General features: G+C 53.2%; 2 protein-coding genes across 7 annotated transcripts in view; both read right to left on the bottom strand.

Moving 5' to 3' along the window:
- Positions 1-11,814, bottom strand: part of POC1B (POC1 centriolar protein B) — a 36,472-nt gene extending 24,658 nt beyond the window's left edge. For 3 of the 6 annotated variants that reach the window (XR_010304962.1, XM_064154931.1, XM_064154930.1), the window contains exons 1-3: positions 11,393-11,477; positions 4,394-4,565; positions 3,156-3,335 (exon numbers count right to left, since the gene is read on the bottom strand). Coding sequence is in view for 5 of the 6 variants with exons in the window: in XM_064154931.1 (XP_064011001.1) it covers positions 3,156-3,335; positions 4,394-4,539 (326 nt within the window). In the remaining variant the exon portion in view is untranslated. Of the gene's footprint in view, positions 1-3,155; positions 3,336-4,393; positions 4,566-11,125; positions 11,143-11,392; positions 11,478-11,716; positions 11,735-11,763 lie in introns of those variants that run through there. The other 3 variants (XM_064154932.1, XM_064154934.1, XM_064154933.1) reach the window with 3 other exon arrangements.
- Positions 8,842-11,104, bottom strand: GALNT4 (polypeptide N-acetylgalactosaminyltransferase 4). The gene has a single exon (XM_064154929.1). The coding sequence runs from the start codon at positions 10,925-10,927 to the stop codon at positions 9,176-9,178; it is 1,752 nt and encodes a 583-aa protein (XP_064010999.1). The 5' UTR covers positions 10,928-11,104; the 3' UTR covers positions 8,842-9,175.
- Positions 11,815-15,450: the final 3,636 nt, after the last annotated feature.

The following is a 15,450-nucleotide window of genomic DNA, read 5'->3' as shown; positions in this document are numbered from 1 at the left end:
CCACAAGGATCATCTAATCATGATTACTCCTAGGCCAGCAGAGGAAAACTGTCTGTAACTTCTCCAATCCTTATCCTTTTTCATCCTGACAACACAAAGACTCTCAAACACTGTCCCCAAACCCTCCACAGAGCATTTCCTACAGCTTTTCTTTCTTTCTTTCCCTTTCAGCAAGCAGTGCAGGGCTCTGCACTCCACCAGTGTTAAGTTTCTTTCTCAGGAGGTTTCAGCCAGGCCTCTCTTAGCTGCAGATTTTTTCCATGGATAGGGAGGGAATAAATAAAATCAGAGAACAATCTTTTCTTGTCTGCCTTTAAATGCTGCCTGAAGCTTCACTTGCACTCCAAAGGCCACTTCTTTTGAGCTCCTTTTTGACTCAGGACCAGTCTTTTATTGCCACCACCGTTCCAAAAATAGCTGGGGAAGCCCCTACTGTGCATAACAAATCCAGAAACAAGGGAAGGCTGTGAAAGAAGTGAATGCAGCTCAAGGAGGGGGGTGGAAAATGAAGACACAAGCCTGAGGAAAATCAGAAGACTGACTTTAAACACAGCAGATCCAATCTGTCCTTTTGCTTCAAAGGATTAAAAGCCAGCAAGAGACTGAAGGTGCACACTCAGGAACACAAAGCAAGCTTTCAGAACCTAAGGTGGTTCAACGAGTCCTGCACCTGGGGAGGAACAGCCTCATGCACCAGTGCAGGTTAGCTGCTGGAAAGCAGCCTCCTGGAAAGACTTTAGAGGCCTGGTGGGCTACAAGAAGCTCTCCACGGGACAGTAATGTGAACTTGTGGGCTACAAGGGCAATGGTACCCTGGGGAGCTTTAAAAGTGGGGCCAGCAGACTGAGGGAGGTTCTCCTCCTGCCTCTCTATTCTGCATTGGTGAGGCCATATCTGGAGTGTTGTGTCCAGTTCTGGGCTCCTCAGTTCAAGAGGGACAGGGAGATACTGGAGAGAGTCTGACAGAGGCTGTGAGGATGCCAAAGGGATTGGAATCTCTGTGTGATGAGGAAGGGCTGAGAGCCCTGGGGGTGGTTAGTTCGGAGATGGCTGAAAGGGGACCTGAGCAATGCTTACAAACACCTTAAGGGTGGGTAACAAGCAGAAGGGGCCAGGCTCTTCTCAGTGCTGTCCTGTGGCAGTGCAAGTGGCAGTGGATACAAACTGGAACACACAAAGTTCCTCTTCAACAGGAGGAGGAGCTTCTTTGTGTGAGGGTGCTGGAGCCCTGCAGCAGGCTGCCCAGAGAGGCTGTGGAGTCTCCTTCACTGGAGACTTTCAGGACCCATTTGGACACATTCCTGTCTGGCCCTGCCCTAGCAGATCCTGCTTTGTCAGGGGAGTTAAACAGGATCATCTCTAGAGGTCCCCTCCAACCCCTACCATTCTGTGATTCCATGAACTAGGAAGCACATAGGAAAATCAGTGTGTGCAAGGCTGACTCTAACTTCATTCTTAGTGGTAGATATTTGATGAGCTTGGAGGTCTCTTCCAACCTCATTGATTCTATGAGTCTATATTCATAGATTCTGCTTTATTAGCTCTAACCCAGGTGTGATAGGGAGACTGGATCCCTCCCCCAGCAGAGTAAATTCACCACAACTCAGGATGTGGAAAAACACCCTAAAAAGAAATTAGGCCCTGGGGGTCTGGGGGGATGCAAAACTCCACAGGAGCCTGCAGGGTGAATGCAGCCCAGACACAACCCTGTGCTGGGCTGCAGCGAGAGCAGTGTGGGCACAGGGCAAGGGAGGGGATTCTGCCCCTTGGCTCTGCTCTCCTCCCACCCCACCTGCACTCCTGGGGGCAGCTCTGGAGCCCCCAGCACAAGCAGGACATGGAAGTGTTGGAGGCAGTGCAGAGGAGGCCACCAAGATGCTGAGAGGGCTGCAGCAGCTCTGCTCTGAGCACAGGCTGAGAGAGTTTGGGCTCTGCAGCCTGGAGAGGAGAAGGCTTCCAGGAGAGCTTGGAGTGGCCTTGCAGGATGTGAAGGGGGCTGCAGGAGGGCTGGGGAGGGACTATCGACAAGGTCTGGTAATGAGAGGAGGAGGAGGAATGGGTTTGAAGTGTCAGAGGGGAGATTGAAAGTGGATGTTAGGAAGAAGTTGTTTGTAGCGAGGGTGGTGAGACACTGGCACAGGTTGTCCAGGGAGGTTGAGGAGCACAGAATCACACAGATCAAAGATCACATTCTGTGATTCTGAGCTCCACAACCTCCTTAGAAGTGTTCAGGACCAGGCTGGGTGAGGCCTTGAGTGAGCTGTTCTAGTGGTAGGTGTCCCTGCCTATGGTAGAGAGTTGGAACTGGCTGAGCTTTGAGGTCCCTTCCAACCTAAACCATTCTATGATTCTAGTCTCCTTACACTGTTATAGAATGATAAACTACACAAGAACATAACAACCTTAAAGAAGCTGGGATGGAGTCAAGCAGCAGTGAAGCAGCAAATCAGCAGCCAAAACCGCAGCAGGGGAAGATAGCAGCAGGCACAACAGAAGCAGCAAAGGAGAAAGATACAAGCTGTGGGAGAGTGGAAGTTCTTCACAGAGAGTGACAAGCATTGGAATGGGCTGCCCAGGGAGGTGGTGCAGTCCACATCCCCAGAGGTGTTCCAGAAAAGCCTGGCTGGGGCACTTAGTGCCATGGTCTGGTTGATTGGCCAGGGCTGGGTGCTAGGTTAGACTCGATGGGGCACTTAGTGCCATGGTCTGGTTGACTGACTAGGGCTGGGTGCCAGGTTGGACTGGATGGGGCACTCAGTGCCATGGTCTGGTTGATTGGCCAGGGCTGGGTGCTAGGTTGCACTGGATGGGGCACTCAGTGCCATGGTCTGGTTGATTGGCTAGGGCTGGGTGCTAGGTTGGGCTGGATGAGCTTGGAGCTCTCTTCCAGCCTGGTTAATTCTATGATTCCATAAAGCTTTTGATGCTCCAATGAAAATTTACTCACCTATTGCTGCCCTCTGAGGACCTATCCCTGCAGTGTTCACCTCTCTGCTCACAGCCTCCAATACTCCTCCGCTTCTAAGTTTCTCTCTTCCCCATTTTTTTTAATGTCTGAGCTAGAAATCTAGCTCAAAACCTGCCCCACCCTGGGCAATAAACCCCCTCTGAGAGACTTTCTGCCTGTTTAGGAAGTGAGTAAGGCCAACACCTACTTGGCACAGCGAACCCAGTGAGTGTGCTGGAAGAGGGAGAAGGCAAGGCGCTGGCTGCGGACGCTCCAGACCTTTATTGACTTATCATTGGATGCAGAAACCAGAAAGTGACCATCATGGGAGAAGCTCACACAGCCAACAGCTGCTGTGTGACCTTTCAGGACTGAGGATTCTCCATGGCTAAGAGGAAGAGAAAAATGACAACAACAATCAGTCAGAATAAAACGTAACCAAAAAAGTCAAATGGATAAACAAAGGCACAGAGCAATTCCCCCCCCTAAAGCTGTCTCGATGTGGTCCTGTGTGAGCTGCCCTAAGTGCTTCTGCTTTGGCAGGGGCATTGGGCTGGATGGTCTCCAGAGGAACCTACCACTCTGGTTTAGGTTGGAAGAGACCTCAAAGATCATCCAGTTCCAACCCTCCCCGCCATGGGCAGGGACACCTCCCACTAGAACAGGTCGCTCAAGGCCTCAGCCAACCTGGTACTGAAGACCTTCAGGGAGGTGGTGGAGCACAGAAGCACCCAATGTGATCTTTGATCACATTGGGTGCTTCTGTGCTCCACCACCTCCCTGGGAGACCTGTGCCAGTGTCTCACCAACCTCAGCCTGTGCCAGTGTCTCACCACTCTCAACCTGTGCCAGTCTCTCACCACCCTCCCTGCAAGCAACTTCTTCCTCACATCCACTTTCAATCTCCCCTCTGCCACTTCAAACCCATTCCTCCTCCTCCTCTCATTACCAGACCTTGTCAATAGTCCCTCCCCAGGCCTCCTGCAGCCCCCTTCAGATCCTGCAAGGCCACTCCAAGCTCTCCTGGAAGCCTTCTCTTCTCCAGGCTGCACAGCCCCAACTCTCTCAGCCTGTGCTCAGAGCAGAGCTGCTGCAGCCCTCTCAGCATCTTGGTGGCCTCCTCTGCACTGCCTCCAAAAGTTGCTGGTGTTGAGGACTCCAGAGCTACCCCCAGGACTGCAGGTGGGGTCTGAGGATAGCAGAGCCAAGAGGCAGAATCCCCTCCCTTGCCCTGCTGCCCACACTGCTCTTGCTGCAGCCCAGCACAGGGTTGTGTCTGGGCTGCACTCACAGTGCAGGCTCCTGTTGAGCTTTTCATCACTCCATACCCCCAGGTCCTGTTCCTCAGGGCTGCTCTCCAGCCATCCATGCACCTTTTCAATCTCTCTTGGGAGAGACACAAACACTGCACAGGGATGAGGTTCCCAGCCAGCATCCCCCACTCACATGCAAGGAACCCAGAGCCTGACAGTGCGGTCTCGAGAAGCCGAAGCCAGCAGCTGCCCATCTGGGGAGAACTGGACACTGCTCACTGCTTCCTCATGGCCTACAAATCTGTAGGCTCTGGACTGTGCCTTCAGCTTCCACACCATAAGAAGGCCATCCAAGGAGGAGGTAGCTGGCAAGAAAGAAGAGATATCATCAGTCAGAGGTAATGATTGTCTGGCTTTGGGTTCATCGGTGACCTTACTCTGCCAATCTCAGTGTGATAAAGTCACAGGTGAGAGTCACAACACAAATGCCTGACAGTGTTTTCTACTTGGGAATTGAACCTTCTGTCAAGGCACCCAGTCTGGAATTCTGAGCACAGTGAACAAACTCAGAGAATGGTAGAGTTGGCAGGGGGATGACACTTGAAGTTTTTCCCTTCCAGAGCAAGGTCATCTACACAAGGTCACAGAGGAACACATCCAGGCTGGTTTTAAGTGTCTCCAGAGATGGAGACTCAACCACCTCTCTACTGCTCCAGCACCCTTCAATTCAACAAGTTCCTCCTTCTTATGTTCAAGTTTGGCCCATAACCCCTTGTCCTGCCACTGGGCACCACTGAACAAAGCCTGGTCCTGACCTCCTGACCTCCACCTTTTAACCATTGATCAGCACTGATGAGATCCTCCCCTCCAGTCAGAGCTTTTGAGTCTGAAACCCTGCAAATTCTCTGTCTTTGCTCACCAGAGATATGCTGCAGTCCCCTCAGCAGCTTTGTAGCCTCTGCTGTACCCTCTCCCGGTCCTTCTTGAGCCAGGAAGCCCAGAACTGGACACAATACTCCAAACACAGCTTCAGCAGGGCAGAGCAGGGGAGGAAAGAGAGCCCAGAGGAGATTTCTGAAGAACTTGAACTATCACTTCTCAGTTGAAGCTCTGGGCAGGTGAGAGGAATGAAGAGAGCCAGCATACCACCAACATTGAATCAGCATCCTGAAGTTTATTTGCCCAGAAGAAACCCCAAAGCCCTCCTCTATTTATTCAGTGTTAAAGTTTACATTCAATTTCTTTTAAGTCACTTCAAGTCAGTAGTTTAAAATATATACAACATTCCCTACCTTTGCAAACTCAGGACAGGGGAAAACAAACCCAACACCTGTCAGAGCTTCAGATTTTCCAGACATCTGCACATCCTGAGCACCAACTGGCTGGGAATATTGCTTTAGGATTGCTGCAACTCAGTTCAAAACTAAAGGAATTAGAAGTGGAAAGGGTTTTGCTTTCTTTCCTTCCCTTTGTCCTTCTCTAGCTGTGACTCCTCCCCATCTCCCAACCTTTTTATTCCCATTGGGATCCAAACTAAAGAAATTGGAAATAGGAAAAGGATTTTTGCTTCCTCTTCTTCTTTCTCCTTCTCTAGCTCTGCCTCCTCCCCATCTCCCAACCTTTTTTATTCCCACTGGGATCCCAACTAAAAGGAACTGGAAACAGAGAGGATTTTTTCCCTTGTTTCTCCTTCTCTAGCTCTGCCTCCTACTCATGTCCCAACTATTTTATTCCCATTGGGAGCCAAACTAAAGAAACTGGAAATAGGAAAAGGATTTTTGCTTCCTCTTCTTCTTTCTCCTTCTCTAGCTCTGACTCTTTCCCATCTCTCAACCTTTTTTATTCCCACTGGGATCCCAACTAAAAGGAACTGGAAACAGAGAGGATTTTTTTCCCCTTGTTTCTCCTTCTCTAGCTCTGTCTCCTCCCCATCTCCCCACTTCTTTATTCCCACTGGGATACAAACCAAAGGAATGGGGAAATGGAAAGGGTTTTTTTCTTTCTCCTCTAGCTCTGCCTCCTTCCCTTCTCCCAACCTTTTTTTTCCCTTCACATTGGGAAGAATTATTTCAATGTCCTTTATTCCAATGTTATTTATTTCCTTAGGGCCAGGTTATTTCCTTTTACCTTTTAAGTAACCACAAAACTAGACTGGGGAGGGAGGGAAACAGAGGAGGCTCACACAAAGAGAGAGCTTTAAAGAGAGGCTCACTTATTGCTTCAATAGATAAGGAACACTTTCAATGTCAGTTTTAACACAAAGGTAGTTTGGGTTTTGTTTTCCCATGAAAGGTAGGGTTGGGGTTGGGTTTTTTTTTTGCCTAAAAAAGGTGAAGTGTATCAAAGTTGCATAGTCTACATTTTAATCTCCCTCACCCAAGGAAGAATTGCACAGACAACTTATGCTCTGCCATGCAGGAGAAACCAGCTCTTTTTGCTGTCATTTCTATTGACTGCAATAACCTACAGTAAGCTTTTCACACACCCAAACCTCCCCCTTTTTCTAGAATTTATTGCCTTGATATGGCTGCCTTTGAAAACTTGATAAATGGATTCTGTCTTCTAATTCCTTGCTGCAGAGTGGAATGGAATTTTTCAGCACTGTCTCCCTTATACAGCAAAGAAATTCCCTTGTAAAGAGAGGAGGGAAAAAAAGAAAGCCATAAATCAGCTTCAGGGGAAAGGAAGGTTAAAATGAACCCCAAACAAATTAGATTCATAGAATGGTTTAGGTTGGAAGGGACCTTGAAGATCATCTCTCCTAGCACTGGCAGGCAGTAAGTTAGAGATTTAAACTCACCCATGCCACACAGTGGCAAACATTTGTAGAGTGATTCAATGCCACATCCGCAGCTCCACAATTGTTTTATGTCCTTGTTTCCCTTCTACAACTGCCTCCTTCCATGCAAACTTGACGACTCAAGAGCAAGTCTCCATTCAGTCTTGCTTTTTGGCAAGTCTTCACTTATTTCAAGGCTCATTTGCTCCCTTGGGCTGCCCAGGGAAGTGATGCTGTCCCCGGAGGTGTTCAAGCCAAGCCTGGATGAGGCACTTGGTACCATGGTCCGGTTGACTGGCCAGGGCTGGGTGCTAGGTTGGGCTGGATGAGCTTGGAGCTCTCTTCCAACCTGTTTGATTTTATGATTCTAAAACCCACAAGTCCCAAGAGAAGATTCTTTTTTTCCCCAGCACATCCACTGCCTGCCACCACACTCAAAACTCATCAGTGCCATGTCTCAACCACCAAGAGTCTTCAAAACTCAGCATAAGATACAGAGAGCATTTTAAAGTTGTTCTATGAAGCACCTCATCAATCCCCCTTGTCTTCCAGCAAGCTGCTCTTTGCCTTTTCAACTCCTTACTTTTCAACTTCCCAACCTTGCCTGAGGTGTCTCATGGTACCATCATAAGTAGACAGAGGCAGCTTATGCTGCATGATTTCAAATGTCTACCTAGGGCCAATGTGTGCCAAATTGTTGCCAAAAATGCATCATGCAAAACAAACCAGGCCACGTTTTCCTCTCTACTTCCTCTCCCCTGCAAATGGAAAGATGGTAGAGGTGACACAAGTTGTGGCCCTATGATGCTCAGCTTAGCATGGAAAAACCTCACACAGAGGCAACAGACATGAAATTTGGAGCTAAAAATAGCAGCAGCAGCTCAGGCAGTCCTCAGCTTTGCTTCCTCCTCTATCACTTTTAAACAGAATCCTTATTTGCAGCCATGCCCATTTCTATGGTACTGCCAAATGCCCTTGGTTGCACTGTCACCACGTTTCTGACTCACCCTCAGGAGAGAAGGTTTCCAGACAGCCACAAACATTGCAGAGCAGCTCCAAGACCCAGCTACAAAATCCCCTTCCTCTTCTTCAATGCATCATAACTGCTGCCACCTTGAACCACCCCTTGGACTCTGGAGATGCAAGGCTTAAGATTCACCTTTCTGCATCGCCCTTGACCCTAGCACACAGTACTGTAGCATCACTTGGGGGGTTAGGTACAGATCTCCTAATCACCTGTGACATAAGTCAGTTCACTTCATCCAAGAACCCAAATTTCTACTGCTCCAGGCACATTTTCCTCCCTCCTTCTGACAGTCCTTTGCTCCCTTCCCTTCTTATTCCAGGTCCTTTGCTCCCCTCCCTCCTTCCTTCTGCCAGTCCTTTGCTCCCCTCCCTTCTTACTTCAGGTCCTTTGTTCCCCTCCCTTCTTATTGCCAGTCTTCTGCTCCCCTCCCTCCTTCCGCCAGTCCTTTGCTCCCCTCCCTCCTTCCAAGTCCTTTGCTCCCCTCCCTCCTTCCAAGTCCTTTGCTCCCTCCCCTTCTTACTTCAGGTCCTTTGCTTCCCTCCTTCCTTACTGCCAGTCCTCTGCTCCCCTCCCTCCTTCCTTCTGCCAATCCTTTGCTCCCTTTCTTCTTACTTCAGTTTCTTTTCTCCCTTTCCATCTTACTTCAGGTCCTTTGCTCCCCTCCTTTCTTACTGCCAGTCCTTTGCTTTCCTCCTTACTTCAAGCCCTTCTTTTTTCCTTTTTTTCCTTCTCTAACTCAAAATTCTTTACTTTCATATGAGATTATCCTGCAGGTTTCATATGTGTAGTAATTATTTAAAGGAGAGGAGTAAACCAAAGAGTAATCCCTCCTCAGTCCACTCAAAAGCCTTTGCTTTACCCTAACAATCAGGACAGCAACCAAGTGTATGAAAATAACAGATCCAAGTTGTACAAAAATAAAAGAGGCCTCAGATCAATATGTAACATTTTAGCAACTAACCCCCCAGCTGCTTCCCACACAGTCAATGTTTTACAACACCCCCCAGCAGTTACTCCTCCTTTCCCAAGTTCACCACAGCAGATGCAGTTTCTACGCCACTACAGGCGCATCCAAAAGACACTCGGTCGGATGTCACCATCTGTTCCCGCAGGTGGAAGCCTCGGAGCTCCCAGCCCCACGCAAGGCTGCTCCTGCAGCCAGCAGTGATTTATTTCTCAAACTTCCAAATCTGATTTCTATCTCCGGGCTGACAAGTCCTCATCTGCACGTCGGCACGCCCCGCCGCCGTACGGTAAGCGGTCAGGCACTTCCCCGAGCGAGGGTGATAAATGGTCCCATCCTCTTTGAAATGCCAGATAATGACTTCTGGGAGAGGAGATCCATCTTTTGGGCAGCTCCTCATACCTATGAAGTCTTCGTTCTCGGGGACTTCGGCGCACAGCTCGGTTACGGAGTTAAATCGAATCTCCTTGTTCGAGGTGTACTCAAAAAATTGATTGCCTCCTTGACCGTGACAGCCAAAAAGAGAGAGGTGAGCCCCGGTGGGATGATGCTCTGGCAAGACGTAGTCCAGGCACTCGGAAGTTATCCCCGCACTGCGGATAGCCCCGTGCCAACCGGGACGATCCTCTGGGACGTGTAGCTCAGCGAAGATGTTCTTCAGGTACCAGCTAAAACTCCTGCATTGCAACCTTTCCCTTAGGAGCTTCCTTTGGGAAATATCCCCGTAGTTCTCCTTCCTCGCAGAAGGGTTCCTGTTGTAGAAGTGCTCTTTGTACTCATCCATCCAGACCTCGGCCGCCCGCGCCGTGTTCTGCAGGAAGTTGGGCCTGGCGTAGGGCGCACGCTTGGGGAAGACGTGGCCCACATGGGAGCAAGGATGGATCTCCAACATGCCCCCGCACTGCCAAACCCTAAAGGACAGCTCCAAGTTCTCCCCTCCCCACACGTCCATCCCCGTGTCGTAAGTCCCGAGGTACTCGAAGTACTTCTTGCTGACGGCAAACAAGCCCCCGGCCATGGTCGGGGATCGGATGGGGTCGGTTTCAGCCCTGCGCCGGAGGCGTTCGTGTTTGGGCACCGAGTGCCACTGGAAGGTCAGGCGCCAGTCGAAGCCCCCGATCATAGGCTCCGCCGTCTGCATGTAGTACTCGAACGTCTTCCAGTCGATGGTGTCGATGACAGGGCAAACGATAACGCTCTGGTTCTCAGCGATCCTCTCCAGCAGCGGCTCCAGCCAGCCCGGGACGCACTCGCAGTGACAGTCGAGAAAGGTGAGGACGTCCCCGGTGGCGAAGGTGGCACCGATCAGGCGTGCGCGGACCAGCCCCTCTCGCTTGTTGGTCCTTATCAAGCGAACCCTTTTCAGGCCGCTGATGTATTTCTCCAGATCAGCCTTCAAATAGACCTTGTCGCTCAAGTCATCCACCAGGATGATCTCCTTGAGCAGCACCGAAGGGGACGTCTCCAGAACGCTGTGCACGGTCCTCAGCAAGGTCGACCAAGCTTCGTTGTAGAAAGCGATGACAACGGAGGTGGTGGGCAGCCTCCTGTAGTCGTAGGACTTGGCTTTACAGCTGCTCAGGCGGTTGTCTTCGATGTGCCGGTGGAGAGAGATCCTGTCACTCAAATAAATGTTAATGGCATACTTCTCGATGAGTTCTTCTTCCTGCTTCTTCTCCTCGGGGCTCAGCTGCAGGCGAGAGGCTTTGCCCCATTCTCCTGGGGCAGAAGGATCGGGAGGGGACTTGGTATAAACCGGACGGGCCAAGTCCAAGGCTGCTTCTGCTCTGCCAGAGAAGTGCCTGTCCCATTTCCCCTTGGTGATGCTCTCCCCTGCGAGGGAGGCACCCAAGGAAGAAACTGACAGCTCCACCACGAAGTAAGCGACGGTCACGAAGCCGAGAAACACGCAGCTTTTGCGGATCCACGTCCATCTTCTCGCCAGACGGATCCTCATCGCAGGCGGTTAAAAGCCTCCCCCGTGCGCTGCTGCTGGACCCCTCTCGCCTCCCCCAAACTCCCGGCTGCGGGTTCGGGCGGCCGGCCGAGTCCTCAGCCCGTCCCTCGGCGGCGGGGCCGGGGGTTTCCAGGTTTGCAGGGTGAGCAGAGCGGCAGCACGGAGGCAGCCTCCGGCCCCGGCGTTCCCCTCACTTACTTCCTCCTCCTCCTCCTCCTCCTCTCCGGTGGCGGGACAAACCCCTCCTCCCGCCGCGTGGTTTGCTCAAAAAGTTGTCGCTTAAGAAAGGGGCAGAGACTGCTCGGCCCGCCCGGCCGGCGCGGGAGCCCGCCCCGCCTCCGCGCCCGGACCTGCGCCCGGACCCGCCCGCTGCTGCCGGAGCGACGCTGGGAGGCAACGAACCCGCCCCGCCCGGAAAGCAAACGGAGGCCGGCCCGGCCCCCGCCGCGGGCCCCCTGCACTCACCCAGCCCCGCGGCATCTGCGTTGAACGCGACACCCGTCACCGCCGCTCGGTGGCCCCGGAAAGACCGGATCAAGACGGGGTCCTCCTGGGGGAAAGAGCACGCAGATGGCAGGGTCCGGCTGAGGGCAGCCCGCCATCCCCTGATCCCTTTCAGGAGCCGTTACCGGCTCGCAGGCAGCGTAAGCGCGGCGAAAGCGTGCCCCGCACCGGCAGGAGCTGCGCAGAGCTTGGCGCCGGGCGACATCCGCCGGCCGCGGTGGCAGCTGGCAAGTCGGCAGCTGCATCTCACTGGAGGGCTGCCCGGCGCTGGGGCCGAGCCCTTACCGGCGCCGAGGCCACAGGCGGAGCGGGACCAAGCCCGCGACTCTTACCAGCGCGGAGGCCATGGGCGGAGCGCGGCGGCTAACGGCGCCGCCGAAGGGCTGGGACGAGCCCCGGCCGAGCCCCCGTGCGCGGCCAGGCGCGTCCGGCCGAGCCCCGGATTCATCCGCGGCGCCAGCAGCGCGTCCGTCCCAGCCGCACGCCCATTGGCGCCCGGCGCCGCCTGCAGGCGGGGCCGTGCCGCAGCCCTATCGGTGCGGTAGGTGCTCGATTCGCCCTTAAAGGGGCCGAGCCGCGGCGCCGCCGCGTTGCCGGGCGACTGCCCGAGCTGGAGACGCCAGCACCGGCCAGGCCGAGCGAGTTAAAAGGCTCTTAAAAATCGTAGGAGTGCTGAGGGTGGGAGAGACCTTTGACACCATCAGGTCCAACCGCTGGCCTGGAGCTCACAGCGCTACCACTGCCCCTGAAGCACGTCCCGCAGCACCGCATCCGCGATGGTGAATCCCTGCAGGGATGGCGACTCCACCACCTCCCTGGGCAGCCTGCTCCGGTGCCTCAGAACTCTTCCCGTGGAGAAAGTTTTCCTCGTACCCCACCTGAAGCTCCCCTGGTACAAGTGGAGGCTGTTTCCTCTTGCCCTGTCACTTGTTCACAGAATCGCAGGAGGGACTGAGTTGGCAGTGACCTCCGAAGGTCATCTAATCCAATCCCCTCTGCAGTGAGCAGGGGCATGGTTGCCTGTGACAAGAGTCCGGGCCCCACCTCCATGTCCAAGCAAGCAGCTGCAATGAGGTCTGCCCCCAGCCGCCTCCTTTCCAGGCTAACCACCCCCAGCTCCCTCAGCCCTGTCCTCCACACTCCTTTGCAGCTTGGTTGCCCTTCTCTGGACACTCTCCAGCCCCTCAATGTCCTTCTTGGAGTGAGAGGCCCAGAACTGAACCTGGGATGCAAGGGGCAGCCTCAGCAGTGCCCAGCACAGAGGGACAGTCGCATCCCTTCACCACTCCTGCTGCCCACACCACTGCTGACCCAGGATGCTGGAGGCCTTCTTGGCCACCTGGGCACAGGCTGGCTCACGTCCAGCAGCTGCCAACCAGCAGCTCCAAGGTCCTTCTCCACCCAGCAGCTCTGCAGAGTTCTGCACTTTGGCCACAACAGCCCCAAGCAGCACTGCAGGCTGGGGCCAGAGTGGCTGAGAGCAGCCAGGCAGAGAGGGAGCTGGGGGTGGTGGCAGAGAGGAGCTGCAGAGGAGGCAGCAGTGCCCAGGTGGGCAGCAGAGCCAATGGCATCCTGGGCTGGCTCAGGAGCAGTGTGGGCAGCAGGACAAGGGAGGTTCTTGTGCCCCTGTGCTCAGCACTGCTCAGGCCACCCCTGCAGTGCTGTGTCCAGTTCTGGGCTCCTCCACTGCAGAGAGCTGTTGAGGTGCTGGAAGGTGTTTGGAGAAGGGCAGCAAGGCTGGGGAGGGGCCTGGAGCACAGCCCTGTGAGGAGAGGCTGAGGGAGCTGGGGGGGTGCAGCCTGCAGCAGAGGAGGCTCAGGGCAGAGCTGATTGCTGCCTGCAGCTGCCTGCAGGGAGGCTGTAGCCAGGTGGGGTTGGGCTCTGCTGCCAGGCACCCAGCTGCAGAAGAAGGGGACACAGCCTGAAGCTGTGCCAGGGCAGGTCTAGGCTGGATGTTGTTAGGAAGTTCCTGGCAGAGAGAGTGATTGGCATTGGAATGGGCTGCCCAGGGAGGTGGTGGAGTGGCCGTGCCTGGAGGTGTTGCAGCCAAGCCTGGCTGGGGCACTTAGTGCCATGGTCTGGTTGGTTGGGCAGGGCTGGGTGCTAGGTTGGGCTGCATGAGCTTGGAGCTCGCTTCCAACCTGCTTGACTCCATGATTCTAAGGAGATCTCCCTTGTCCCACCCTAGCTGGAAAACATCTCCCATGTGCCAGTCTGGTTGGATGCTCTCTCCAGGAGGCTTTGGGGTTTGATTTGTTTGATTTCCCACCTGGCTGTTAGCCAAAGCTCTCCTTGGTTGGATTTGGTGGCATTTGTTTGTTTTTCACTCCTCCTCCTCCCACCCCCGCAGCACCTGAGGCCAATTGCAGTCTCCTCCCACCCCAGCTGTGGCCACTTTGCCCTCCCTGCTCAGTGCCTTTTATAAGCAGTGCAGGAGGAGCCCAGCCCTAAGCTGGGCCCATTGTGGGCCAAGGGATCCTCCACCTGGCACCCCAGGTGAGTGCGCACGGGTGAGCACCGGGTGCGTGGTGGAGGGTTTCAAAGGCTGGGGGGCCTGGCTGGCCCCCTGGCTAGCTAGGGCCACCTTAGGGCTGGGCTACTGACCCACTGCAACATCCACCATAGCTCACGGGTGCTAAGTCTGTGTTATTATTGAGGCTGAGGTTTCTCTAGCAGTTTGGATCCTCAAAGGTTTTGCTCTGGGTTCTGCGGTGGCTGCTTGGAGCTGTCTTCCAACCTGGTCAATTCTATGGTTCTGTGATGCCCTTTGAGGCTCTCTTTCATCCTGATTGATTCCGTGATGCCCTTTGAGGGTCCCTTCCAACCTTTTTGATTCTATGATGCCCTTTGAGAGTCCCTTCCAACCTGTTTGATTCTGTGATGCCCTTTGAGAGTCCCTTCCAACCTGGTTGATTCTATGATGCCCTTTGAGGCTCTCTTTCATCCTGATTGATTCTGTGATGCCCTTTGAGGGTCCCTTCCAACCTGTTTGATTCTGTAATGCCCTTTGAGGGTCTCTCTCAACCTGGTTGATTCTATGATGCCCTTTGAAGGTCTCTCTCAACCTGTTTGATTCTGTGATGCCCTTTGAGGGTCTCTCTCAACCTGTTTGATTCTATGATGCCCTTTGAGGGTCTCTCTCAACCTGGTTGATTCTATGATGCCCTTTGAGGGTCTCTCTCAACCTGTTTGATTCTATGATGCCCTTTGAGAGTCCCTTCCAACCTGTTTGATTCTGTGATGCCCTTTGAGAGTCCCTTCCAACCTGGTTGATTCCGTGATGCCCTTTGAGGGTCCCTTCCAACCTTTTTGATTCTATGATGCCCTTTGAGAGTCCCTTCCAACCTGTTTGATTCTATGATGCCCTTTGAAGGTCTCTCTCAACCTGTTTGATTCTATGATGCCCTTTGAGGGTCTCTCTCAACCTGTTTGATTCTATGATGCCCTTTGAGAGTCCCTTCCAACCTGTTTGATTCTGTGATGCCCTTTGAGAGTCCCTTCCAACCTGGTTGATTCTATGATGCCCTTTGAAGGTCTCTCTCAACCTGTTTGATTCTATGATGCCCTTTGAGGGTCTCTCTCAACCTGTTTGATTCTATGATGCCCTTTGAGGGTCTCTCTCAACCTGTTTGATTCTATGATGCCCTTTGAGGGTCTCTCTCAACCTGGTTGATTCTGTGATGCCCTTTGAGAGTCCCTTCCAACCTGGTTGATTCTGTGATGCCCTTTGAGAGTCCCTTCCAACCTGGTTGATTCTGTGATGCCCTTTGAGAGTCCCTTCCAACCTGGTTGATTCTGTGATGCCCTTTGAGAGTCCCTTCCAACCTGGTTGATTCTGTGATGCCCTTTGAGAGTCCCTTCCAACCTGGTTGATTCTGTGATGCCCTTTGAGGGTCCCTTTCATCCTGATCGATTCTGTGATGCCCTTTGAGGGTCTCTTTCATCCTGATCGGTTCTATGATGCCCTTTGTGGGTCTCATCCAAGGCAGTGCAACCTACGAAGGGGGAGAGGAAAGCAA

This window comes from Pogoniulus pusillus, chromosome 15 (assembly GCF_015220805.1).
Source record: "Pogoniulus pusillus isolate bPogPus1 chromosome 15, bPogPus1.pri, whole genome shotgun sequence".
NCBI lineage: Eukaryota > Metazoa > Chordata > Aves > Piciformes > Lybiidae > Pogoniulus > Pogoniulus pusillus.
The sequence above is the reverse complement of the archived record's forward strand: the minus strand, read 5'-3'. Positions and strand labels throughout refer to the sequence as shown.

Excerpts from the sequence above, each read along its gene's own strand:
- GALNT4 (XM_064154929.1), bottom strand. The coding sequence starts at position 10,927 with ATGAGGATCCGTCTGGCGAGAAGATGGACGTGGATCCGCAAAAGCTGC.